General features: G+C 44.5%; 1 protein-coding gene across 4 annotated transcripts in view; it reads right to left on the bottom strand.

Moving 5' to 3' along the window:
* Nucleotides 1–1,410: 1,410 nt before the first annotated feature.
* CLCN4 (chloride voltage-gated channel 4) overlaps nucleotides 1,411–27,468 on the bottom strand; it is a 53,972-nt gene continuing 27,914 nt past the window's right edge. For all 4 annotated transcript variants that reach the window (XM_036270873.1, XM_036270871.1, XM_036270870.1 and 1 more), the window contains exons 6-12: nucleotides 23,095–23,301; nucleotides 22,926–23,006; nucleotides 21,582–22,127; nucleotides 19,998–20,184; nucleotides 17,848–18,246; nucleotides 11,089–11,305; nucleotides 1,411–4,802 (exon numbers count right to left, since the gene is read on the bottom strand). In XM_036270873.1, coding sequence (XP_036126766.1) covers nucleotides 4,712–4,802; nucleotides 11,089–11,305; nucleotides 17,848–18,246; nucleotides 19,998–20,184; nucleotides 21,582–22,127; nucleotides 22,926–23,006; nucleotides 23,095–23,301 — 1,728 coding nt within the window. In that variant the 3' untranslated portion in view covers nucleotides 1,411–4,711. The remainder of the gene's footprint in view (nucleotides 4,803–11,088; nucleotides 11,306–17,847; nucleotides 18,247–19,997; nucleotides 20,185–21,581; nucleotides 22,128–22,925; nucleotides 23,007–23,094; nucleotides 23,302–27,468) is intronic.

Here is a 27,468-nt window from a genome sequence, read left to right on the forward strand (position 1 = left end):
CTCTGCTGAGGATGATCTTCCCTAAGCTGTCCCTGAGGACTCCTCCTCCCTCTGCCTCTTCTAGGTCAAATGCATGTGGATATTCTTTGTGCTATTTTTTTCTTTCAAATTTTCTGCAAACTTGAAAATTTTAAATAAAAAAAAACTGGTGGGAAAAGATATCATTCAAACCCTTGGTTCCCAAAGTAAAAAATTTCTGTCGAAAGAATGAATGTCGGACCACTACACAAGTGCTTCCCAGGCTCTGTGCACAGGACAGACACACAGATGGCCTGGTGACAGTGCCCTGCCTCATCCTTGGAAATGGATAGCCCCAGTCTGAATTCTTATTTGGCCAGGCTAAGAGCAAGGGATTTTAAAGCTGACCAAACTAATGTCACAATCTTGCATGACAACCTTAAGACCAGGTCTTTTTTTTTTTTTTTTTTTAGTCCTCACCTGAGGATATTTTTTCCATTGGTTTTTTAGAAAGAGTAGAAGGGGGGTGGGGGAGAGAAACACCAGTGTGAGAGAGACACATCGATTGGTTTCCTCCCACATGTGCCCTGCGTGGGGGATCAAACCTGCAACCCAGGTGCATGCCCTTGACTGGGAATAGAACCTGAAACACTTTGGTCTGCAGGCCGATGCTCTGACCACTTAGCAACACTGGCCATGGCAAGACAGGGTCTTTAACTTAGCCAGATACTTCAGCAGTCACAAGAATCGGATATCCAGAGGTTCCCTTTGGTAGAAATGTTACGAAATCAGTATCTCTTCCATGTACCTGCTTCTTGAGGACTCTGTGCTTGTTATATTTCTAAAAATAGAGTTCAAATATTTAATTTTTAATAAAGTGCCAACGTTTACACACAGTGTAATTTTTAAAAAATGCTTTGTGGTTGCTCCAACACCAAATGTGAATAGATCTCGTAAAAGTCACACGTAGACTCATTCCCAGCACACCAGGATGGCGAAAACATCGATATGGCCACACCAGTGAAAACGGAGCCAGCTTCATGTTCCCCGAGTTAGGTACACAGACTCCCCTCCTGTAAGTCACTGCAAAGACCGGAAATGAGTCCGATAAAGCACTGCCCAGCGAGATTAAAACGAAAGCCTACTGAGGCAATTATGGAGTTCAGTTCTCCAGCTCAGGTTCTCCTCTTCCAGCTCAGCACCTGCTGAGTAGCACTGAGCAGCTGATCATTTCAAGCAACCAGCTCTCGCCTAAGTGAAACCGACTGCTCCTCGTTCTTCCGTTTCTGTGACTTATTAGGGCCAAAAATGTATCTGTTGACCTGTCTCCTCCTTTGTGAGGTCTTTGGGTAGAACTGAGTGCTGATCTGCTTCCAGCACGTTCCCTTTCTTGCAGGTCACGCGCACACCTACTTTCCCAGCGGATGCGCTGAAAAACAAGAACTCTGCACGTCACTTTGTGGAACACTTTATTAGGTGTCTGACTTCTATGACACAGTTCCTTAGTAACAGAGGGAGAGCAACAGATAGGTCGATGTGCCTGGTTAGAGAGCATCTTTTCCATTGTGCATTTAAGTGTATTTACATAAAAACCTGATTCTGAAATAATTAAGTTCTACAAATATATAAAGCCTTTGGTTCTGAAAAAAGGAAACAAAAACATTCCTCTGAAAAATGTTTATTTCATCTTCACATCCCAGTTCTACTTATATTGCCCATCAGATCACCTGGGAAAGTGATGAAGTTCTATATTTGGGTACAATAAATAACTTCCAAATACCCACCCACATGCCTTTTAACAAGGAGTGACCAAGCTGGACAGAATGTTCCCTATGGAGTTTGGCAGGAGGGTGAGTGGACCACATGGCTGAGTTAGGGACCCAGGGGAGAAAGGCAAGTGGCTCTGGTAGTCCTCATTGCAAACTCCCCCATCCTTGACCTTAACCTGCCTGTCTGACCCTGGCCTTTAGTCTTGGAGAGCCTGACCTCAACAAATTGGAGGTTCAACTTATGAAGGGAAACAAAGTTTGGTTGTTTAAGTCAGGTTAACACTCCCAACTGTTCCCAGTGAATTCACAGATATCCCTACGCTAAGCACCGGGGTGGGGTAAAAGAGACACAACTCCCCTTGGTGATCTTGGCCCAGATTAAACTAACCTATCATCCCTCCATGCCTCAGCTGGAGGAGAAATTCTGTGGTATCACTGACCTTTGGCTGCCCGTTCACTGTTCCATGTTCCCTTGTCAAGCTCATTGATTCAGCTAAAAGGTCATCCTGGATTATCTAAATCCAGGCTCTGACTAATGCTCTTTGGGGAGGCCATGTGGGAATAAGAGGGAAATTATATGAAACCATTCTTAAGACTATTTAGGATGTAAAGTCCAGGAAAATCCAGCTTCACTTGCATGTGCAGCATGGAACCCCAATAACAACACTAACATTTGGATCTGTTACTCAATACTTACATGCTGTGTATGAGACACCAAATTTCACTCTATTATAAGATTGAACACTGAATTATCTCCTACTGACTGGTATTTCCACACTGAATTGGCTATCTGATATTATTTTGGAGGGAGCCAATTAAAGAAACAAGTTTTTTCCATAGTTTGTCAGCATGACCTGCAAACTTTTTAAATACATCAACTTGAAATTTTCATAGAAACATACTTTTAGCTAGGTTTTTATCCAACCTGAACATTTTTTTTTCTTTTTTGGTACATGCTCCTAGCGGGAACCGAACCCGGGACTCTCTGGTCTGCAGGCCAACGCTCCAACCGCTGAGCCAAACTGGCCAGGGCTCCAACCTGAACATTTTTATTAGGGCTAAGAAATGATGGGTTCTGATTGGGAGTTCTCTGTCACATCTGAGAGAAGAGTGGGGACAATAAGGTTAGAAAAGAGTGTTCAAAGAGGTTCAGCAAGCAAGGGTAAAGAGGACAGGAAGAACAATGACAGGAACACAATGATGACATCCAATAGAGCAGGCACTTCCCTCCCAAGGACCAATCCCCCTTTCTCATTAAGAGAATTTAAATATTGTTCTGAGAGTAATACACCTTGCTAAACATTGTCCTTCCCAAACTCATATGCAGCTGGAGGGAGCCATGTGACAGAAGTCTAGCTAGTGGACAAAAGCTGGGCATCTCTGGGAGAGCTTTGTATTCTTGATATTATCATTGCACCAGTTCCTTGTCTCTTCCTGATTAGAAAACAGACATCATACCTGGCAGTTAAGTAACCATCTTGTGACTATGAGGCAATAAGCCAAAGGACAAAGGATGCTGGAAAAAAATACCAAAAAGTGTGGACCCTTGGCAATATTATGATGATAGCCCTGAATGCCCGACACCAGGTTTCCTATTCAGCTCATCACTGCTCATTGGGTTTTCTATGATTTGCAGCCAAATGCACACCTGATACATCAACATCCAATGATGAGATTGACAAGGATGAGGACGAGTCCATGAAAAGAGAAGAACAAAGAGAGCAAACAGGATAACTCTTATTCATACAAATCATACAGTGGACCTAAAAACACAGCTTCATTCTTTCCCCCAGAAAAGACAGAAGTCCTGACTAAAAGAATAAATGCATCGTTACAGAGATGCCCAATGCTCAAATTGGTATCTAGAATTGAACTCTGTCCTCCTGTGCTTTGATAGTTGGTATGAAAGGGCATGCTTATACATTAAAGCTGGGTGTTTTGCATCCTACAGAGAAGAGAATGGAACAGATTTAGAATCAATTTAGTATTTCTCTTGCAATCCATTTGGAGGACTTCCCACTGAGAACTCGTATGCCTCACCCTCTCGGCAGCCGTATTTAATAAGATCTGAGAGGAAAAATAAGTAGTAACTCTGGGTAGCCTGTTCTGACTGACTCCTGTATAGGCTATTTGGAAATTAATACACACTTATGACAAGCTGGTAGCATATAGGATATGTCCCATAGAAAATGTTGGACTGATCAATATTTAAGAATGCACAGGCAACATCAATAAATAAATGAAGCAAATGCAATGAGGTTGCAGATCAGAGATTGGGAGAGTACACACTCATGATAAGGATGGATCCCTTTGCATGGAAGGAAACACAGTGCAGCAATAACGTTCCAATAGTTAGTCAGGCAGTCCCAAGATGCTGGTCTTGCATAGAGAAATTGTTTCTTCATACTCATAACAACAGGTGATCCTGATGTTCATTCAGAAACTGATGGATACGCAAAATAACAGACTGAGAACAGGAACAAGAAATGGGATAGTCATGCGTGACCCCATACTTGCAGTTTTCACTATGTTCAGCTTTAATTTCTTTTCCTTTTCCAACAAAGTAAGTGCAAATATCTTTAGTCCGATTCTGTAACTTAGCAGCAAAACTTCAGGAACCAATAAATAGGGACACTGACAAACCAATACCCCTTTGCCTTTTGGACAAATCTTCCTAAACAGCAGCCTTGAACAGAAGGGCAAACATTTCTTGATTCAGCATTTGTGTTCCATCATTTACACCCACACACATGCCCCCATAGCAGTTAGTAAAGTCATTAACAAACACAATTTGAAACTCATAAGGAGTTAAAGCTATAAAATGCCTATTCATTAATGTATTTTTTTAACAAAAGGTTTCATCCTTCTTCCCTTCCTTTCAAACAAAGCTTTTGGATCATTCATTAGAACAATAACATATCATTTGTTTACTTCTTTTAAAATGACACAGTTGTATTCTCCTTAAAATAATGGCCATTTTGTTTCTAATTAAACATGATGGATTCAGGGTCCTGGTTTGCCATCTGGGCCATATGTCTCAGAACATCCTTTTTTGTGATGATGCCAAGAAGTCTCCTGGAGAAGAAACAAAATAGAGAAAAGAGGTCAACCTTGCTATACTGACTCATGCCTTTCCCTAAACACCCATGCCTTTTTAACCTGGACACACAGAGAGACAACATTGCCCAACTTCCCTTGCAGCTGGGTGAGTGAGCTCTGGCCAATGGCCTATGGGTAGACATGAAAAATGCCCCTCCCAGGTTGCCTGCACATTTCCTCACAATCTGTCTACTCATCTGCCAGAGGCAGAGGAGCCAGTGAAGGATGCTGAGATCACAGGGGATTGACTTAGGAGCCACCAGATCCAAAGACCTGGGTCCTTGGATAACTTTGTGTTGCAGAACCCATGCCTGCTGCAACCAACACTGGATATGACATGGGAGAAAAATAAATTGGACACATCAAGCCACTGAGATTGTGAACTTGTTTATTACAGCAGTAAACCTATGATGACTACTTTCAAGACTATCATCAATAAAATAAAAGGGCTTATCAAAGCCATTGTCAAAACTTGCCCACACCACAGAAACTCTAAGTACTTAAGGTATTTTAAGTAGAACAATTGATTCTATTTTAAATCTATCTTGCTAGAAGGATAAAGTTTGTCATTCATCTCTGACCATATATGTAAATTACCTCCTCTTCCAAACCACCATTGCTTTCAACTTAACTAAAACAATGCCACCTACCAGGGTCCCCTGTATAGGCCACCCAGACAGTACATTACACAACTCCAGGGAGCACTGTTGACAAACACTACAATGTACATAGTGCCCCCTGAATTATGCAGTACACACCTGGACAACCATTCACACAGCTACTGCCAAATTAGTTTACAAAATGCTGCTCACCATATCTCCATCATACCCAAGAAAAGGGGAAAGAAGAAGTAAACTACAGCAGTCTGACAGTGGAATACTGTATAGCTATTAAAATGACAGGCTTCTATGTATCTGTGTAAAATAATTACATACCAAAAAAATCAGAAAACACAAGTGTAATACACTGTCATGTATCCAAGTAAAGCCAAATTAGTCAAACTCGTCTCTTACTAGTAGAAAGTAAATATTCAAAGGGAATTCAAATATTCAGAGCAGTATTCAAGTAAGTTACATCTGGTGAAATGCACACTGGTTTGTGAAACTGTCAAGCCAGAATTCTGACTTCTTTGTCCCTGATCACACTGGACCTTAAAAAAAGTGATTGGTTTCTTGTGTTAGTTTCCCCTCTATCACACTGGGGGAGATAGCAGATACTACCTCTTCCCCTCCATCTCATAGAAGCATCTTCAGGAGAAAGGAAAACAGAAAAAAGGGCCTTTAAAATCATGCTAAGCAAAAAGAATAATGACAATGTGGATGACAAAACACTGAAAGAAAGCATCGTGACTCTATCATGATAATCAAAAATTGAGGAAAATGTAGAAAGCAGAATAGAATTAGGAAACCAGTATTTTGCAACCCCCAATGTAATAATGAGTTTAGTCAATAATCATCAATGGATTCCAAAACCCCTGGTAAATGGTTGCTGGAAACCAAAAAATCCACATGGTCTCAAAGGATCTGTCCACAGATTACACACAAAGAGAAAAATGTCCCTTTCCAAGTGAAGGTTCCGGCCATCATCACCTCATCCAAGTGATGGAGCTTATCACCAACAAAGTCGGAAAGGCTGACATCATGACATCATCTACTTTGAAATGTTGCCAAAAACTACTTAAACCAAATCTAACCATGAGGAAGCAATCAAACAAATTCAAAATGTGAGACTACTGGTCTGGACTCTTCAAAAAAAAAAAAAATCTATGTCACAAATAACAAACAAACACAAAAAAAAGGCAGGGAACTATTTTAGACAAACATCCCCAATGGTATTGCTCACTGCAAAAAAGAAATAAGCCCCTAAACCAGGTAAAGACATGGAGGAACCTTAAGTGCACATTACTGAGAAAGAAGCCAATGTGAGAAGTGGCTGTGTGATTCCAATTCTATGACATTCTGGAGAAGACAAAACTAGGGAGACAGTAAAAAGATGAGCGGTTACCAGGGGTTGTGGGAAGGTGGTAGTGTTTAGGGCAGTAAAACTATTCTGTGTGATACTATAATGGTGTGTACATGTCGTTCTCCGTTTGTCAAAAACTACAGAACATACAACACCAAGAGTGAACCCTAATGTAAACTATGGACTTTGGTTAATAATAATGTATTGCTATTGGTTCATCAATGGCAATAAATATAATACACCAGTGAAGATGTTAACAAGAAGGGAAACTGAAGGAACAAGAGAGGGAATATGGCAACTCTGTACGTCCTCTTCAATTTTTCTGTAAAACTAAAACTCTTCTAAAAAATAAAGTCTGGCCCTGGCCAGTTTGGATCAACAGTTAGAGCGTCGGCCCACAGACCAATGAGTCTCGGGTTCGATTCGAAGGTCAAGGGCATGTACCTCAGTTGTGGTTTGTCCCCAGCCCTGGTCCCTGGTCCAGGTCGTATAGGAGGCAACCAGTCTATGTGCCTCTCTCACATCGATGTTTCTCTCTCTCTCTCTCTCTCTCTCTCTCTCTCTCTCTCTCCCACTCTAACTGAACATAAATAGAAAAATATCCTCAGATAAGGATTAAAATAAATAAATAAATAAAATCTATTAATTAAAGAAAACAAAAGCCTTGTGGGGAAGGGGCTGCCTGCAGGGAGGAGGTAGTGAAGAAGGATAAAGCCAGGAATGGTTGGTTTTCATTCTAACTGTTTAGAGCTACTTGGCTTTAAACATGTTCATATAGTACTTTAAATAGATTTCTGAAATTTCTCAAAATGCAATCAAACTGCTGAAGCCCCATAAAGCAAGATGCTATTAGACTAAATCTGCCCAGTTGAGTCTGCATCCTGACTGAGTCTGCTCAAGCTGCCAGAACAAAGCACCATACACTGCTTCTCACAGGTCTGGAGACTTGAGGGCCAAGATCAAGGCTGGTTCAGGTGCTGGGAGGTTTGGTTTCTGCAGAGGCCTCTCTCCTTGGCTTGCAGACTTCCACCTTTTTGCTGTGACCTCACATAGCCCCTTTCTCTGCTCAAGCATCTGGTGTCTCTTCGTCTTCTTATAAGGACACTAGTCCTATCAGATGATGGCCCCACTCTTATGACCTCATTTAACCTTAATTCCCTCTTTAAAGACCCCATCTCCAAATACAGTCATGTTGGAAGTTAGGGCTTCAACACAAGAATTTGGGGCATGGGGGGAATGACATAATTCAGCACGTTCCTTAGTAGATGATGAGCTCTTTGGCTTTATATTTTAGACACTTTTAGAGGCTTCTTCAGTTCTCAAATATATGCTTAGTAAGATGATTAAACCAATGTTGCTTTGAAAAAAATATGACTTGTGAGTGTTTGCAAAGTGCTGAGAACTCTACCATAACACACACACACACACACACACACACACACACACACCTCCCACATCTCTAAAGCCTGGTTTTTATTTCCTTATCTTCACCCTGGAGACAGCATCAAAGATCAGGCATTTGCCTAAAGCAGGCCTGACAACCTCCCCTTCAGGCTCTGGAACTACAACGTCTGCAAGTCAGGCTGTTTACAGCAGTTCTGGGGAAACACGAATTCAGCAGCCGCCTTGGGTGCAGGCACCAACTGCACCCTGGCCTGCAACAATGATTATCACAGAACACTGCACACACACACACACACACACACACACACCCTCCCCGGAAGGAGGCAACGTCAAATCTAGCAGCGATCATCAGTGCTGTGAAATGTCCTATTTGATTTACATCAAGGGTCTGCACTTCCATCCTGTTTGGGTAGCAGCTCAAGTGAAGCTGGGGACTGATAAACAGCCGATCTATGACCATGAACGTGAATGAGATGAAAGCTGACACCATCTCCCCGCTCCTTGTCCTGTCTACATCCTGGGTACAGAGCATCCCACCAAAATTCACTCTTTGCCACTTTAGACTTCCTAGACTCTGGCATTCTGGGGACAAAGACTTCCCTGATTCGTGGTCTGATTTCACAATTACCTTGGACCCCAGGCCCTGATAAATCCTGCTGGTCAACAGGACGAACTGGGCTTTCGGCCGCGAGCAAGGAAGGCACATGGCGACAGAATAATCAAAAACTCGCGCTGGCTTAAGACGTGCCTGCCCTGGCCGCAAGCCCGGGAGATGAAAGGGCCCGCACACAAGGACCCCTTGCCAGCACGAACGTATCAGCATCTGTGTTTGTTTAAAATATGTAGAGCGAGAGAGAGAGTGCGATTTTGTTTTCTCGAAGAACATTCGGAGCCAATTTCGGCACCCAAATCTTCACAGGAAAACCTCATGGGGCTTCGTGAGGTGCGAGCGGGCGCTAGGAGCAGAATTTCCTGCCAGAACTGAAATTCCAATGATAACTGACATTGGATTATTATTTTAAAGAGAAAGAGAAACTGCTATCCACTTGAGACGACACGGGTGATCGCAGTAGTATTTACACCAAGTGCTGGAAATTCAAGTACATGAATGGGCTTCAGCGTTTTGCAAAGTGGGGTCCCCTCATCAGCAGCAGCCCCTCAGGGCTTGTTGAAAATATACATTCTCCACCCCTCAGACCTGCACTGGGGCCCAGCACTCTGGGTTTCACCTGGCAGTTTAATCCACGGGGATTCTGATGCATGCTCAAGTTTGAAAACCATGGAGTTCCTTTAAAAGTCACAGCAAAAAAAATCTCTAGCCTCAAACATTCATTTGTCCCATATTTACTGCCCCTCCTATGTGCAAGACACCCCCTAGCTGCTGTCACAGCTGAGAAGGATGCTTGCCCTGTCGGCTAGGAGTTCTCTGGGTCAGTGTGTAAATGCACCCCTAGCAGAGCCCCAGATGCTGTTACCAGGATAGTGGGAAGAAAGCCGAATGAGTAAGGATTGCTCACTTGGCTATCCTCTGGCGTCCAGTCCAGGGTCACTCAATTGCAACACTGGTGATATTTTGGGCCAGATGATTCTGTTGTTGTGGGAACTGTCCTGTGCATTGTAGGGTGTTGAAGAGCATCCCTGGTCTCCACCCACCAGATGCCAGCAGCACCCCCCCCCCAGCTGTGACACCTAAACTCTCTGGGGGGCAAAATAACTGGGGTTGAGAAGTGCTGGATTAAACTGGAGTGTGCTGGCTCTGGAAATGTAAACTGTTAGATGGTGAGCCTCTGGAGTCTATAAAGGCCAAAGCCAGATTTAGAGGAAGAATGTCTCCACAACGCTTGCTCACACCTCCTGCCCCCAGCCCATAAAGGAATGAACTGGGCAGACAACCCTAGGTTCCAGGCTACCCTCACTGAGCCAACCTCTTCCTCCTATCAAGCTTCTGAGGTCATGGAATTTGGGGTGCACCTCTGAGCTCAAAGAATGGCCCTCAGGGCACTGCACCTCTCATGCCGTCCTGACCCTTCAATATTAATGGTGCCGCTTGCCTGACTGGCATAATACAAAGCAAAAGGAATGTCGCTGAGGCAGAGACGATGCCATGGGGCTGCCACAGCTCTCAGCTGTTTTGAACAGACTGGTAAATTAGGGAGGAAGCTGAGCATAATGCAACGTTCACATTTGTTTCTGGTGATTTCATCCACGAGAAACTGCAGGTGAGTACAGAAAACTGTGCTCAGCTGAGCCCAGGGCACAGGGATACACAAAACTGCAGCCCTCATGACGCTCATGCCCACAAGCCAACCTCGGGGCTTTCTTGAGGCCAAGTGGCATATTTTGTGTCATATTGCTCTACTTCTTAACCATCTAACGTGTCTAGAATCATACTACCATTTTTATTACCTCCCCCTCTCTCTTTTTTTTAATGTGCCAGTGACGAAGTTTTTGAGTACTGTGCCTCTAGCCCTGTTTTTCTCATGAACCCTGTAGCTTTCATTGCTCATTCTTGCATACGATCAGTGCCATGATTTTGAGGAACGTACATGCCACATTACAGCAGAACATGCTGTATCTTCTCCCTGAGCTGAGTGTCAGTTGGGTGGTAGAAAATCAGCCCTCTCCTTTGGCTCCTCCCTTTTGTGGCTCAACCTGCAGCCTCAGGCCAGACAGCAGAGCCACCTGGAAGTTTCTTCCATTTTCCCGGGCTGCAATAGCCCCTGTGCTAAGTTCCCCCAGCTCCGGGTCATGGTCATTTCCCCCTCAGTGTGTTCGCCACAACTTACTGCCATTGTCTACCTTGAGGCCCCTAAGGACTGAGACCATGTCTCATTCATCTTGTTCTCCCCAGTCTGGCCACAGTACACATTCCATCAACACTAGCCTGGCCACTCACCCACTCCGCGTCACCAGGCACTGCCGGAGCCCCAGTTTCCGGAAGATATCCACCACCGTCTCCATGGGGGTGTGATCCGTGACTGTGAAAGGGCTGAGGTTCAGGACACGGCGTAGCTTCAGGGGTTGTGGGCTGTTGGCCGGCAGCTCAGGGGGCTCCTCCGTGAAGTACATGATGGAATTGCTCACGATGCCCTCCTGCCTCTGTCTGGCGTTCTCTGGAATGGGCAAGCAGGAGCATAAAGCACACCAAAATCCCTTGCTTAGCAACTACCCCAACGGCAGACCCTCAGGAACACACATCTTCCCTCCTCTTGCATCCTAGAATCCCACAGAAAAGGGGCTCAGAGGGCAAACTCCACATTCTTAATGAGGGGCTTCAGGCAAACATCTGTGAAATCGGCTCATGCTGGGCGAGGGTCCCCCTGCTGTGACCCGACTGTTCATTGCTAAAATCTTGAAAGACAAGCCAGACCAGGATAGCTCCTTTGGGGGAACGCAGTGCTTGCCCTGGATACCCAGAAGGCCCAGAGCCATCCTGACACTTCTTCATCTCATGATGGGCTGAAATTTGACATTAACAAGGAACCTCACTTAGCTGTCCAGTGACCTCCATACATTGTCTTTTTCACAAACTAAATTACAGTTGGCCCAAATGGCATTGCGAATGCTGAAAGGAACAGAAAAGTAATAGGACCAACCTAGGCTCACAGCCCATAAACACAGCTTAATCCCCAATGTGATCCTTGGGAGCAAGGAAATACCCCTAGAAAAGCCACATCTCCCACCCCTTGAGTATCCTCTCTTAAAAATGGGCTATTTTGAGGATATCCCAAAGAAAGATAGTAAAACTGTTATGGTAACAATTAGCCTATTTCTATCTATAGGCAAGGCCATGTGAAAGAGAGCTGAAGCAGGGGAACAGGAACTCATTAGTATGCAGCTTTATGCAGTACTAGAAACCCAGGCTATTTTAAGTCACACATGAAACAAATCCATCAGTCTCCAGATATTTCTCCAAGGCGATTTTCCTTCTGTCGGAATTTTAATCTTTCTTTTGGTTCATGGGAAAAGGTTAGGAAAAATGTACGGTGAAGCTTGCCTTAAAAATGAATCCTGGTTTCTAGAATACAGTTCTTGCTTTCTCAAAGACTACTGTTCACCTATATCGTTCTTTGAGAAATAAATTCTAACTGTCTGCTGTCAGGCCATTTGGTGCAATACTCTCATGGAACACTGGCAGCATTTGGGGTCAGGCGGAGTTTGAAAAAGAGTCCCTGTTAAAAGAGGAACAGAGGGCCCGCTGGGCAGATGCCTCCACATTATTTGGGTCAGGTTAAATCTAGTTACATCAAGTGGAATGTGATTCAACCACAGATGCCAATGAAACTGCAGCACAGCATGTTTTCAAATGGAAGTGCTGCGTGATGCACACTTCTGTCCTAAATCACGATGGCTCTGCCCTGAAGCACTAAGGCGGGAGGCAACAGTCAACACATACTTATTTGCTCATTTCATATACCAACTGATTTTCTAAAAGTCCCACATAGCAGGAATCCCATCTCTTTCAATAAGCAGGCTAACCGTTAGGAATGCCCAATGCATCAAGCCACACACCTCAATCAGGAACTGGTCACATGGGCCCTGGCTGGTTTAGCTCAGCAGTTAGAGCATCAGCCTGTGGACCAAAGAGTCGAGGTTCGATTCCATTCAAGGGCATGCACCTCAGTTATAGTTCGATCTCCAGTCCTGGTCAGGATTGTGCAGGAGGCAGCTAGTCGATATGTCCCTCTCACATCGATGTTTCTCTCTCTCTCTCTCTCTCTCTCTCTCTCTCTCTCTCTCTCTCTCTCTCTCTCTCTCTCTCTCTGAAAATAAATGGGAAAAAAATGTCCTCAAGTGAGAATTAAAAACAAGAAAAAGAAAATGATCACATGAATTTGCTGAACCCCTTGTAAAATCAAATGCCACTTAGTAAACTGTCAGTCCACTTGTTGAAATAAATAAGCTTACATTTCCTCTGCAATCTGCTGATTGGGTTAGAAGCTGTGATTTAACAGCAGCTAGTTCAGTGCATTCTTGCTCACCAGTGCATATACAATGCCTAGTATACAGCAGACACAAAACAGATATTTGCCAAATGCTTGCATGAACCAATCAATCAACAAGTGAATGAGGAGTAGGCCTACTAGATGTTGGTGGATTTAGCTTTACCTGCCATGTAGGACAGAGCCTATAGCATGTAGAAGGCATTAGAAATGAAAGCTCATGAGCTAATCACTGCCAAACAAGGAATCGAGGGCAGCGGGTGGGGTCAGAGCCGGAGGTGTGAGCTGTGCTCCTTGCTACTCCAAGAGTGACAACTGCTGCTCTCTCTGGATGAGCTCTGCGAGGCCTCTTTGTAACTCTATTAGAAAGACTTATCTTAAAGCTTTAAACTCTGGGAGTGTAGGTGCTATGCACAGGCCAAAAGCTGGAGAATGGAAGAAGAACCAGCAAGAAAGCTCTATGCCTCTTTACTAGGGTGAACCATCTACTTTCGATTTGGACAAAAAAATCTTCATCAGTCACCGAAATGCCTGCAACAAACTCTAGAATGTAAGTTCACAGAGTGCAGAGACTGGCTGCTGTCACCCCTGTACTCCTGCTCCTATGGCTGTGTGGGCACATGGTGAATACACAAGAAATATTTCCTGTATGAAAGAATACACTGTCTCCTCCTCCAGGCTATAAGAGAAGAGACTCCCATACCCCAAGGGTTTATAGGAGCCTGTGTTAGAAACGGACTCCCCCCACAAAAAACCAACATTTACATGTGTAAAAGACAAGAAAAAAGTGCACCTAATATTAACCATGACCTTCTATGGCATTGAGAATGTGGGAGCTCTTTTCTGTTTACCCTTTTTCTTGTGACTTCCCTGATATTCTATAAGTATGTATTACTTTCACTTTAAAAATGTAGTAAACTTCAATTTTAACTGTTTTAAAAATCAAGTACTTAAACTGTTTTAATAAGGAGGCTTACTGTACATTCTACCAGAACTAGTATTAATAGATGCAGCTCCTGAAAAAATGATGTACATTTTAGGAGCACCTGCTGAGGTCATTCAACTTGACATTCCACTTTCTCCAGCAACACAATCAGAATGCCAGGTGCAGAGTGGGTAATCAAAAAAGTGCTGGTAGAGTAAATTCCACAAACTATGATAGGCCAAGAACGTTTAAAAGACTAAAAATGATCACATACCCAGCAAACTATTACAATGGCCTTAGAGCAATGGTTCTTGACTGGGAGCAATTCTGCCCCACCCTCAGAGGACATTTAGCAATATCTGAAGACACTTTCGGTTGTCACAAGTGGGGAATGGGGATCCTACTGGCATCTACTGGGTAGAAAGTAGGGATGTTGCTCAATACCATACAGTGCACAGGACAGCCCCTCTCAACAAAGAATGAACCAACCCCAAATATCACCAGTATTAAGGTTGAGAAAGTCTACTTTAGAGTAATTATGTTTTTAGGGTGGTAATACTCTATCATCTTCCTCATTTAAAATGCTTTCATAGCCCTGCTCAGTTTTGTTCAGTGGTTAGAGCATTGGTCCATGAACCAAAGGGTCATGATTCGATTCCCCATCAAGGGCATGTAACTGGGCTGCAGGTTCGATCCCCGGCCCCAGTTGGGGTCATGCGGGAGGCAACCGATTGATGTGTCTCTCTCACACTGATGTCTCTCTCCCTCTCCCTCCCTTCTACTTTATCTAAAAATCAATGGAAAAATATCCTCAGGTGACGATTAACAACAACAACAACAAATGCTTCCACAAAAACAGATGTAATTAACCAGAAAGGTTCAAGTGGAAAATTGGAAGCAACTATAGTGGTGGTCAGTACAAAGACAATATGATAACAAAGTAAAAACTATTTAGAAGAAAAAGCAGATTATTTTATGGTGTCATAGTTTACTAAGGAATGGGGACGTCCCTCTGTATATATGTTTTAATCCCCAGCAGGAGAAGCAGATGACATCACTGTTCTCCCAGGAAGAAACCTCTTTATTCCTAAACAGCCTGTCCAACATGTCTTACACTTTTCTTCTTCGGTCCTGGATGTTGATCCCTTTCAGAAAGTAAGCATCTTCCACATGCTAGAGAATCATCATTAAATCACCCACCAGACCAAAAAAAAAAAAAAATCAGAGTTCCCTTAACTCTTGCCCATAACTCTAACTTTCCATCCCTTTAATCATCTTTGTGGCTTCCCACTGAGTCCCCTCTCAACCCGTCCTCGTCCTCGCTTAATTGCAGAACACAGGACTGGAAGAGCGTGAGCCCTGCTGAGCACGGAAAGAGACTCATATTTGCAAATGGCACCAAGAGGTAAAATCCCATTTACCAGGGACTTGAACAGGGGTCACAGATGGCCCCACGAGCTAGTGCGTGATGGTGAAAAGGGATGCACTTCCTAGGTGGTGCCAACGAATTGCTCTGTAACAAAGATGACAGCCATGGTTTGGTATTCCAGAGAGGGACGGAAAATAACAATCCATTTTCAGCGTCATGTCAGCAGCTGCTCCAATTTTGAACGTGACCTGAAGAAAAATTCCTTATTTGCCTTATTTACCATTCTTTTCTTCTCCAAACTATCTCGGATCTGTCCATAATCTTTGTTCCTAATTCCCCTGAAAGTGGCATTGGCATGCAATCATTACTAGCTAAACCCTGATGTCATATTGCCGTGTTCACGAAAGGGCATTTCACTCTGCAAATACAGGTGGCGAATTTCTGCACCAGAATACAGGGACTCTTCTATTTCCAAAGACCAGGAAAACAGCTTTTCTGATTACTCAGACTAAAACACCCATTGCCTTTCCACAAACCATGTAAATAGCAGCTTCTAGACTGGGCTCGGTCTGATTGAAAACATACAGGTATTATTTACACCGCGTGTCGCCTCTTCAGACATTCCAAACATAGCTTCCAGGGGAGCGCTCAGTGGGCAAGCTGCAACTTCTTCTCTAACCCGGTGATGGCGATGGCTGCTACCCACTTGATTACAGTAATGGGTTTCAGCGAAATTAGTGAACTGTCTCTTAGCAGGTGTGCCTGGAGCTACACAACAGGTAATGGATTCTGTGACATTTATTACTTTAGTTTTTCAATTTCAACTGTGGCTTAAAAGATTTTAAGGATTGAATACATTTCTTAAAGGCTGCTGATTGCATTATTTTAGAACAAACTCAGCCTTACATATACAGCTTTTTTTTTAAATCTCATTTTTCACAAGGAAGTATTTATGCCTAAAGGTAACTACCTGTTAAGCAACAGGACCTATAAGAAACAGAAGCATCACCGAGTACTTAGCACAAATATGCTCTCCTGTCCAAAATATAAAATCAGATGTTGCTTTGGGGAGATAAATATGTTTGAGCAACAAACATTAGAGGATATAGCTTATCTAAAGTTATTTTTATAAAGCCTTTGATTAAAATACTTTAAAGATATTTCAAAGCTATTTAACATGTGAAGAGATCCGGGAATTCAAAGGGAGAGCTAAGAGATTGTTAGCAAAGGGCAGGGAGAGGCAAAGGTTGTCGGTGAAGGCACATTCCCAGTGGGGCATTCTACCATCATACCCAGGTGAATCCACTGGCAAACCTCATAAACACTCTGAAAGATGGAATATATCATAAAATCATCAACGGCACACCTGAGCCACATCACGGCCCCATCCTATAGGCCCCATCCTATATATAGGCCCCATCCTATAGTGAGATGCTGGAATGGTGTGCAGATCACGGGGCAGGCATGTGAGCAAGATGGCATTGGTGTTTGCCACGCTCCGCCAATGTGCCCGGCTGCTCCCTGCCCTGCTGCATCGGGAGGTCTGCTGGGACGCCACTGGAGCGAGCCTGAGGCTCACTGCTCCTCCTGGCCAGGCCTGCCAACCACTCACAGCCAGGCTTCCCTGTTTGGAATCCTTCTCCTCCAGCTCCCCTCCCAATGCAGTCACTGCCCGGCTGATGGGGCCCACAGGGTTGCTTCTCCGAGCTGCCTGTTTTTGGGGCACCCTACCTGGGCATTATCCCCTCTCTCCTCTCCCAACTCAATGGCGTACCCCTCAGCCCAGCTGATTTGGGTTAGCACATGAGGAGGAAAAGCATCACACAGAACCGACATGACTTCTGCCCGTTAACCCATATGGGCCTCAAACTGGTTCAAAGGGACACAGTGTCATAAAGGGAGGTGAAAGGCTGCTGTGGAACCGAGAGGCATCTGAGGCAAAGAACTCAACATCTCAGTAGTTAGCCTGCCTGCAAGTCTGTCTCTGAGAGCAGCTCAGCCCAGGCCAGCCTAGGCTTTCCCATCTGTTCCTTCTCAGCTTTGCCCAACAATGAATTCCCTACAGGCAGCAGCCACTTGCCTCCTAGCCCAGGTGGCTGCTTGCAAACATGGTGCTCATCTTCCAGCCAAGAATGCCCCTCCCTGCTCCTCACGGTGTGACGTGGGGACCAGCAGCATAGCATTAAAGGGGAGCTTGGGAGAAATGCAGAGTCTAGGGCCCCACCCCAGACCAGCTGAATCAGAATCTGCCTTCCGACCAGATCCCCAGGTGGCACAAGTATACATTCAAGTGTGGGATCCCCTGGCTTAAAGCCCTCTGACCTTTGTATATTCTCTCCACCCTCTTTGAAACCGTGTGGGGTACAAAGGCTGCCATTCATCTCTTAGTAGCATGAGAGCTTCCCTCTCTTTACTCACTTATTGCAAGAATCAGTTCCCTCCTCTGGGCAAATCCAATGAGGCGCTCAGAGTCCCTGGAGACCACCACAGGGAAGCCGTTGTAGTCAGTCTCTTTGATGAGTGTCTCCACATCCTCCACGGTCATGCTGTCCTGGGTGAGCACAGATAGTGGCGGCTCTCCCCGCCGAGGCCGCATGACGTCGGTGGCCAGTGTGCGATGAGTGAACTCGTCCTTCACATCCAGAAATGGGTACCCGTTTAAGTGGATGTGGGCCTCGTAGATGCCTTCTTTTCCAAAGGCATCGGCCACCCACTTGCTGGTCACAGCTGCTGCCATCAGGGGTACAATGTACTCTAGACCACCCGTTAATTCAAACATGATGACCACCAAGGACACAGTCATCCTGGTAACTCCGCCTGCAAGTGAACAGAGGAGGGAAATTCTAAAACTCAACCCTCAGGAGGGCATAGATTGTGGAAACTGACAAGCTGGCTGTAAATCCTCCTGACAGGAGAGTTTCTAAGGAGACAGTTTTACACATCGCCTGTGCTCAGACCTCTGCAACTGAGGCCGGGCTCTGTTTAGACTCATCAGGGAGCCATAAGTTACATCTGACCAGAGGGCTCTTCTGTAGTGAGGGACAACTTGGATGTCTGTTCACCTAGGAGCACATGCCTTGCTTTTTGGTGAGTGGATACTATGTGGGCTATGCAATTTTCTGACTCAGCAAGTGTGGGTCCCTCCCAGAACTCCATAAGCTGGAAAACTGTAGAGACTCTTAGGGACTCACCCTTGTGTCCCTTGTATTCAAAGGAAGAATCCATACTGACTCCTAATCTTCCAGTGAGCTTAGCTTAAACTGGGTGTTTTGGGGGGTTTTTTTGGTACGTGCCCATAGCGGGAACTGAACCTGGGACTCTCTGGTCCACAGGCCAACACTCCAACCACTGAGCCAAACTGGCCAGAGCTAAACTTTGGTTTCTTGACCTCAGCACTAGAAACATTTGGGAGCAGATCACTCTTGGGGGGGGGGGGGCAACCTTGTGCACTGTGGGATGTTTAGCAGCATCCCTGGCCTCCACCCACTAGATGCCGGTAGCATCCCCAGCCTCAGGTGTGACAGCCAAACATGTTTCCTCTACTGTCTAGTGCTCCTGAGAGGCACAATTGCCCCCAGTTGAGAAACCATCAGCCCGGGTCCCTGAATGACTAAGTGGAGAGAAGCCCTCTGCTAATACACACACACACACACACACACACACACACACACACACACACACACCCCGAGTTGGTTCTCATTATTCACAGTAGTTATAATCTATAAAGTCACCACAAACACTAAATTAGCAAATTCTGAAGTATTGCCCTAGGGGAGACATCAGGTTAGGTTTCTGTGAGCCTCTAGTCACAACATTTTTGTCAAAATCAATACAAAACCTTATTTTGTGTATTTCTTTTCAAAGACACCTCATCTAATATATGTAGTTGATTCGTTAACATTGAACTCACAGCCCACTGTACTGTGTAATGCATGCCTGAAGGAAGCTTCTTCAACACATGTATTTTCTCCTTAAGACACATCTCAGGTTATCCCAGGCTCCTCACACTAGGAAACCAGAAATCACTTCAGCACTATGCTTGGGAACCATTAATAACAGCAAAATCATTAACAAAACAAAAACAAAAAAACAAACAAAATGCAAAACATGTGGCAATCAACAGACCATGAGAAGAATATTTATGTCCAGTCTGAGAGCCAAACCAAGAAGGTAGACCTTCACCTTGGTTGATTCAGCTGGGAATGGATGTGTGTGTCGAATAGCTCCCATTCCCACTGTTCTGTGAGCGTCCAAGAGTGACTACGAAAACCCCAGCAGTATGGATTGAGGAGTTACAGACAAATTTTGCAAGTAGACAAATGCCCAATTATGAAATCTATGAATAATGAGAATCAACTGTCATCATGGTCCAGATATAAGCCTTGGTGTGTTAAGCCACTGAGATTTAGGGTTTTACCTGTCACAGCAGCACAACCTCTCCTATCCTGAGAATGCCAGTGCTCATGTCTTCCTCCGGCCAGTCCTCTAACCCAAATGAGCATTTGTGCTCGGTCTGCCTCAGCTTTCCTTGCACCTCCCACCCCGCCTTACCCCATCTCTGGCTGTACCTAGGCAGGCTGCTGCTCCCACCATTGCATAAAGTCCTGGGGTAACGCAGTCCGCTCCAGGCCTGCACCAGTTCCTGAAGATGATCCAGTCATGGTGATGGTAAGCGAGCTGCTCCACGCCAATTCCCACCATCCTGCCTGCCATGGCTCCCACAGCCATGCTGGGGATGAAGAGGCCTGATGGGATCTCCAGGGAGCACACACGGAAAAGAAGTATGAGAGAAGGAGCCCGAATTTCTGCCTCCCTATCCCCAGTATACACGATCCCCCCACCCCCGACAAGCTTGCATTTTGCTTCAATCTTCAAAGGAGGTGCAACACTTCAAAGTAGGTCAGCTGGGCAAAGATGGGACCAGGGATTGCACCTGCTTAGTTGCATCTACTGTGACTTAGAGAGAATGAAATTTTACACATTCATTTCTTAGCCTCCAACAGCTGGCCTGGTTTGCCTGCTGTGGATTAAAGAATGATAAGCCCCACTGCAAACAGCATTCAAAGTGAGCATCTGTCATTTGAGACACTCGCCACTCTCTTGCTCCCCTTGCACATCCTTCAGATTAGCTTTTAAAATGAAATGTCAAGCCACAGCATGAAAATGAAAAAGAAGGGCCTGTGAACTGCCCTCTTGGATATACAGTAGCTAAACACCTGTCATGGCAGGGAGCAATGCCCTCTTCCTGACAAAGTCCATTTTCTGAAAAGTATTTTGAATATTTTTAAGCAAGGTTAAAGGCAGCATAGAAATAGACTGTGCGAACTAAAAGATCTTGGTAATAGTGTGCTTTGTGTTTCGCTGAGTGAAAATACATTTTAATTTATCTAGGGAGCAGGATGTGCTACAGAACATGCCTGATTCTCCGTGTCGTACATATTGCACAGGACTGTGATCCTGAGTGGGAGCCACATTTAGGACCAGCCAGATTGTCATCAATCTCAGGATGGAAGTGGATCTTTAACCAAATTCCAGGTAAGTTTGGATTCTTGAGTGTGATCTCTCGAGTTTGGGACATTACTGAGGAAATTCTTCCTTTCTGGGCTGTCCTTTATCCCACAGCCACTTAATCCCCTGGAATTTCAAAGTCAACTCTCCCAGCAGGCACCAGAATAAATCCCTTTGCTAGGAGAGGATGGAGCAGAGACAGTCAGCTGTTTAATAAGTCCACCCATACTTGTTCTCAGGGCAAAACAAATCATAAAAACAGCACACAAAAAGCAATAGTAATGGAAAGCAATAGGGGTTCTGGAGGATTCTCAATGTTCTGTTTCTGGTCCTAGGTGCTGGTTACACAAGCGTGTGTGTTTCATTAAAGTTCGCCAAGCTGTATACATCTCTAGATGAATGACAAACTCTGAGCCTTGGCTTCTTCACTTGTAAAATAGGATTAAAATCTACTTCATAGGCTTGCTATTTATCAAAAGCAGAGTTTCTGGTTGATTAAAAGAATGTCAAGGGCCCAGAACAAGACAACATTCAATAAAGGTCAATCCCCCTTTCCTCCCAGCACAATTTCATTTTGGCCAGTGGGGTGCTATCCCCAGCAGGACATGGGTGGCCCCCCCACAACTTCCTGCCCCTTTATTTACCTTCATGCCAAAGGTGAATATGGTAATGACGATTTTGAAGATCAGCGCCAGTGCCAGCTGCCACATGGCCGTGTATACCCCGCGCCCAGCTGGCCGGTCGGGAATGTCATCCACAGGCCGGGTCATGTTGGGGTCGTTGATGTAGTCACAGAGCTGGGAGGACTCAAGGGCCCCACAGTCATTGAACAGCTCAGAAATGAGCTCACTTGTGCTCTGGCGGGTGTAGGGATTGGGGTAGGCGATGATGGCGGTGATGGCAGTCACCACGATGACCTCCAGCACCGGGTATTTCCCCAGCTTAGTGGTTTTGCGCCTCCTGCACCAGGCGATGTTGCAGCGGATAAAGAGGGTTCCCCATAAGCCCCCAAAGACCCCCAGCAGGATGAAGGGAAAGAGCTCGGCCATGTACCAGGGTGTGTGGTATTCCACATAAAAGAGAACAAGGCGGCTGTTCCCAAAGGGATTAATGGATCGAAGAGTGAAAGCCGCCACCAGGGCCGCGAAAAAGGACCTCCACAAGGTCTTCAAGGGAAAGTAGTAACTGACCTGGGATGAATAAGGAAAAAATTAGAGACTGGTCAAAAACAGGCAGTGCTCACTTCCTCAATCTAGGCTAAATTATGACCCCAATGCACCAACAAAGATATTTAAAGGAAACTAACTCTGTCTAAAAGTGGAATGGACACTAGTCAAGGTGTTTTTGAGCTATTTTTAAGAGAAATGAAAGTATTTCATCATATCTGTTTACGGCACAGAGATCCTCCTAAAAGTAAATAAACCCCTGAATTTGATTCTACAGACAACAGAATAGATCAAGGGTTGGAAATCCCTGGCCCAGCAAATGTTTCCAAATAGCACAGGAGTTAAGAATAAAATTTAGATTTGTGAATGGTTGTGGAGGAATATTTTGTGACATGTGAAATATTCAAAATAAGAAAACTATTTTGTGACATGAAAATCATAGAAAATTCAAACTTCAGCATTCATAAGTAGAGTTGTATTGGCACGCAGCCACACCTGATCACGTGCAGCTGTCTGTGGTGGGTTCCCCACTACACAACAGGGCTGAGTAGCTAGGACCCAGACCGGGAGACCTGCAAAACCTAATATAGGTTTCTGGCCCTTTACATAAAACGTTTGCTGATTCCTGCAGCTCATTAAGGAGCTACAATTTTTGCTGCTGAACATTTGTTTCTCAAGTGTTGTTAATGAGCTGCAGGAATTGTGTCAATACTCCTTTGAGTGTAGTCCTCAGAGAGCTTTAGATGGAGACCTACTGCTGAGCTAACCATCCATGTATTCCCCAGCCCTCAACACCGACATTCCCTGGTCACCCATGCTCACCTCTTCTAGACTGAAAAGCACACCCCCAATTGGAGCACCAAAGGCAACTGAGACTCCGGCAGCAGCCGCAGCTGACAGGACCTGGAAGGCAAAGCATTCATGAAGACAAGTGTGTGCAGGGGAGACTGGAGGGGTCACCTTCCAAAAGATGGAACCTGAGTCTGCTCACCTCACGCCTCTTGCCCTCATTCTTGCTATACTTGGAGAAGAGGCTGCTGAAGAAGTTGCCACAGCAACAAGCCACGTGCACCAGTGGCCCTTCCTTCCCGAGGCTCAGGCCTGAGGACACTACCAGCACCAGGGTGACGGTCTTGATCAGCAGGGTCCACTTGCCCAAGTAGCCCCTAATGATGAAGCCGCTCAGAATGGTCTTTATCTGCAACAGAGGATGGAAAACAAGGAGGCGTGAGTTGCTTCAAGGCCACGGCTGGCAAAGAACAAATTCCCCTGAGAGGTATTGCTCAAGCCTACCGTCACTAAATCATGTGGAAGAAAGGTTGCTTTCATTTTTGATTTAGCTATAATTTTACATTAATAGAATTTATATTAACATATAATTTTATATTGCATTCATGGAAATGTGAAACGGTGCAATGCATAGTAAATTTTAATTATTCCTAAAGTAGTTAAGATCATAATGAGGGCTGAATAAGTAATTATCAGGGTCTCATTTTATTTGTGGTTATCCTGTTCACATTACCCTCTGTTGTGTTGAAAAGAGACGTGTAGCCCTGGCCGGTGTGGCTCAGCAGTTAGAGCATCGGCCCGCAGACCAGAGAGTCCTGGGATCGGTTCCCGCTAAGGGGCACGTACCGTGGTTACAGTTTGTCCCCAGCCCTGGTTGGGGTCATGTGGATGGCAACCAGTCAATGTGTCTCTCTCACATCAATGTTTCTCTCTCTCTCTTCCTCCCTCTCTTCCTCCCGCTCTATCTGAGGATAAATGCAAAAATGTCATTGGGTGAGGATGAACAAAAAAAAGAAAAAGAAAGAAAAGAGACGTGTAGCTATGGATTTGAACTCTTAATTTTTGACTATTGAAAGAAGTTAAAGATAGAGAAAGCTGGCTAACTTTGTAACAAAACACATGGAACAAGATGGCAATGGGATTTTAGGTTGGGTTTGTGGACCAAATTCAGCCCACTGCCTGTTTTTAGATGAGCCATCGCTAAGTGCTTTTAACATTTTTAAATGCAATACGTAAACAAGAGTCCTAGCCTTTTAGTGAGAAGAATTGCTCAGTTTTGCCTCTTGGCTCACAAAGCTGAAAATGCTGATTTCCTTTTCCAGAAAACTCTGCCGCCCCTGCTGCAGGCCATCCGTATATGGGTGTTCACGTCCAATTCTTTCAACTTTTCTGTATGTTTGAAAATATTCTTGCCCGGCCGGTGTGGCTCAGTGGTTGAGCGTTGACCCATGCACCCGAGGTCATAGGTTCGATTCCCAGTCAGGGCACCTGTCCAGATTATGGGCCCGATCCCCAGTGGGGGGCATGCAGGAGGTGGCCAGTCGATGTTCTCTCATCGATGTTTCTGTCTCTCTCTCCCTCTCCCTTCCTCTCTCTCTAAAATCAATAAAGAAAAAATATTCTTAATACCACGTTGGAAAAGGAAGATATTCTGTGGTTTCTAAAAACACACCTCTGGAGGATGTAAAGATGTTTGAATTCATGACGACCCCCTCCCTTCCAATGATTCCTGCCCTCCTATATTAAAATGGACTTTGACTACAGGTAGAGGTATCTTGCCCCATTTTCAGACCCATCATATTCTGTAAGTGCCAAATAATGGCTTTCTTCCTCAAGGTGCACGAGTTTGCCTAACCTTTTTAGAATTCAACTGGGTACCAGTCTCAGTGACTAACCTCACATATTGGAGTCCTCTTCGCCCCAAACTATATTCTTTGGGATACAGAAGCATCACCAATGGATAAATAACATTTTACCTGAATGGTTGAAATGGAGTGAATGTTTACTGTTAACAACTGACAAACTTGTAATCATAAATTAATTAAGACACTGAGTGAATCAGCCAATAAAATTCATGGTCCATTGCCGTTTTCCCATTGTGTAATACATCTTGGGACAATGTTATCTCTTGTCAGTGTCAGAACTTTTATGTCACTTCAAAGTGCCTCCTAGTGGGCATTGCTCTGCCAAGGAATCAATTTCTTAAAGACCTACTGCAGTCCTTCTCAACCTTGGCACTCATTGGACTTAACTCAGAAATTAGAACCCCCAGAGATGTGATGTAATTGGTCTGAGGTGTACCCTGGACCTAGAGATTTTTATCACCTTCCCAGGCTATTCTACAATGCAGCTCAGGTAGAGAACCAGTCAGTGGTCCATTCCTGAAGAGTAGTACAAGTACTCCTAATTTCATAACAGGTAAGGGATCGTCCTGAAACTCAAATTCTCTTCAGCATCACATCACCTTTGGCAATTTGGGGAGTGTCATGAAGTGAGCTAATCCTTGAAATTTTAAAGAGGTGTTATCTCAGAATCATTGATAGAGATCTGTTTCTTAATTCCACGAGAAAGATCGAGAACAAGTGTGCAGCTCTTCTAGTTACATAGTCAGATGGCAATTCTTGCACTAGCTTTCAACTTATGGCAGACAAACTAGTGGTGGTTAAACTGGCCTTTAACTAGTAGTACTTGGCCTACATGAGCCTGTCCTCTGAGCATATCAGATGTGTTTCTTTAAGGGATATTTTGTTTTACTATGCCTGCCACAATCCTGCTCTTTGGTGTTGCCTTGAATAAAATTATCTCAAAATTTTTTGTCAGTTACTTCATATGGATTTGGACCCTACGGTAGAATTTAAAAGCACCATTACCATTTAGAAAATTATAAGCGTCTCAATTACCTGAGCCTCTGCCAGCCATGACACGTGGTGAATTAAACAATGTAATAGGTATTTCGTAATTCCCTAAAAAATGATTTTATAAAATTATCATGATCAAATTAGGGACTAAAGAAAGCAAATTTGTTCCTAGTACATGCCAAAATCCAATCACAACCTTTGATTAGAATTAATAGAGACCAAATGAAGCAGGGCTTTAAGGAGATGAACTTTAGCAGATTCCAGACTCTGTAGGGTTAACTTTAAACCCTGTCTGGTAAATAAATATCTGTGAGAGTGTCCAGGTTTTGTAATGAAACACCAACTCAAAGTATATTCTAAGAGGACATGATTTCTTACATGGTCAGCAGTAGTTCTACTTGTGAAGCAAACAAAAGAGAAAGAGGGCCCCCTGTGCCCAGTCCTTTCTTAATCCCCAAATCCAAGAATGAGTGTTCACATTTAAATGTCCTTTAGAGACCTTAGACAAGAGCATTTCTTACACACACACAAAATGTTCTCTAAATTTGCATTTTCAAATGTTTCCCAAGGGATTTTCATTCTAAGTAATCAAAATGTTTCAGAGGCAAATGCTGACACTTTATTTTTTTTCTTTATTGATTTTAGAGAGAGAGGAAGGGAGAGAAAGAGAGAGATAGAAACATCGACGAGAGACAACATCCATGGGCTGCCTCCTGCATGCCCCCTACTGGGGATCAGGCCCACAACCTGGACATGTGCCCTGTCTGGGAATAGAACTTCTTGGTACGTGGGTTGATTCTTACCCTCTGAGTCACACTGGCTGGGCGGTTCCCGAAACTTTAAAAGAGTATTGTGGCCCTGGCCAGTTTGGCTCAGCAGTTGGAGCATTGGCCCTTGGACCAAAGGGTGGCGAGTTTGACTCCCAGTCAAGGGCATGTACCTGGGTTGCAGTTTGATCCGTGGCCCAGTCAGGGTCATACGGGAGGCAACCAAATGATGTGTCTCTCTCACATTGATGTTTCTCTCTCTCTGTCTCCCTCCCTTCCCTGCTTTCCTTCCGCTCTATCTAAAACATCAATGGAAAAGTATCCTTCCGTGAGGATTAACAACAAAAAATATAGACTATTGTGAACTCTTATAAATGTAGGAATGGATGGTACATAGTATATGTGGTTAAAAGCATATGAATGAAACAAGCATCTGTGTACCCACCGCCACATTGACGAGAAGAGTGGGGACCTTCCAAAGCCCTGTGTGGGCTTCCTCAGTGGACCTGTCCCCTCCCCGACACCAATCACCTCCTTGCCTTTCTTTATAGCATTTGGGCTGTTTGTGGACATTATATAAACAGAATCATACTTTACAGAGTCTTCTGAGACTTACTTCTATCACTTGAAATCGCTATTTTGGGTTTCATCCCCATCAGTGTATTTCCTGCACTTTGCTCACATAGGAAACTTAATGCTCAACTCAGCGTTTTACCCCTTTTGAAAAAGCTCACACAGAGAAAGGCGCCCACTTCAAATGAAGACCAAGTCTGGGCAGCCCATCCCGACAGAGCTGATTCCTGCTCCCTGACTGTCTACAGCAGTGGTTCTCAACCTGTGGGTCGCAACCCCTTTGGGGGTTGAATGACTTTTTCATAGGTTTGCCTAAAACCATTGGAAAACACATATTTCCATATTTCCGATGGTCTTAGCAACCGAGACACCACTCTT

Source organism: Molossus molossus, unplaced genomic scaffold (assembly GCF_014108415.1).
Source record: "Molossus molossus isolate mMolMol1 unplaced genomic scaffold, mMolMol1.p scaffold_m16_p_2, whole genome shotgun sequence".
NCBI classification, from domain to species: domain Eukaryota; kingdom Metazoa; phylum Chordata; class Mammalia; order Chiroptera; family Molossidae; genus Molossus; species Molossus molossus.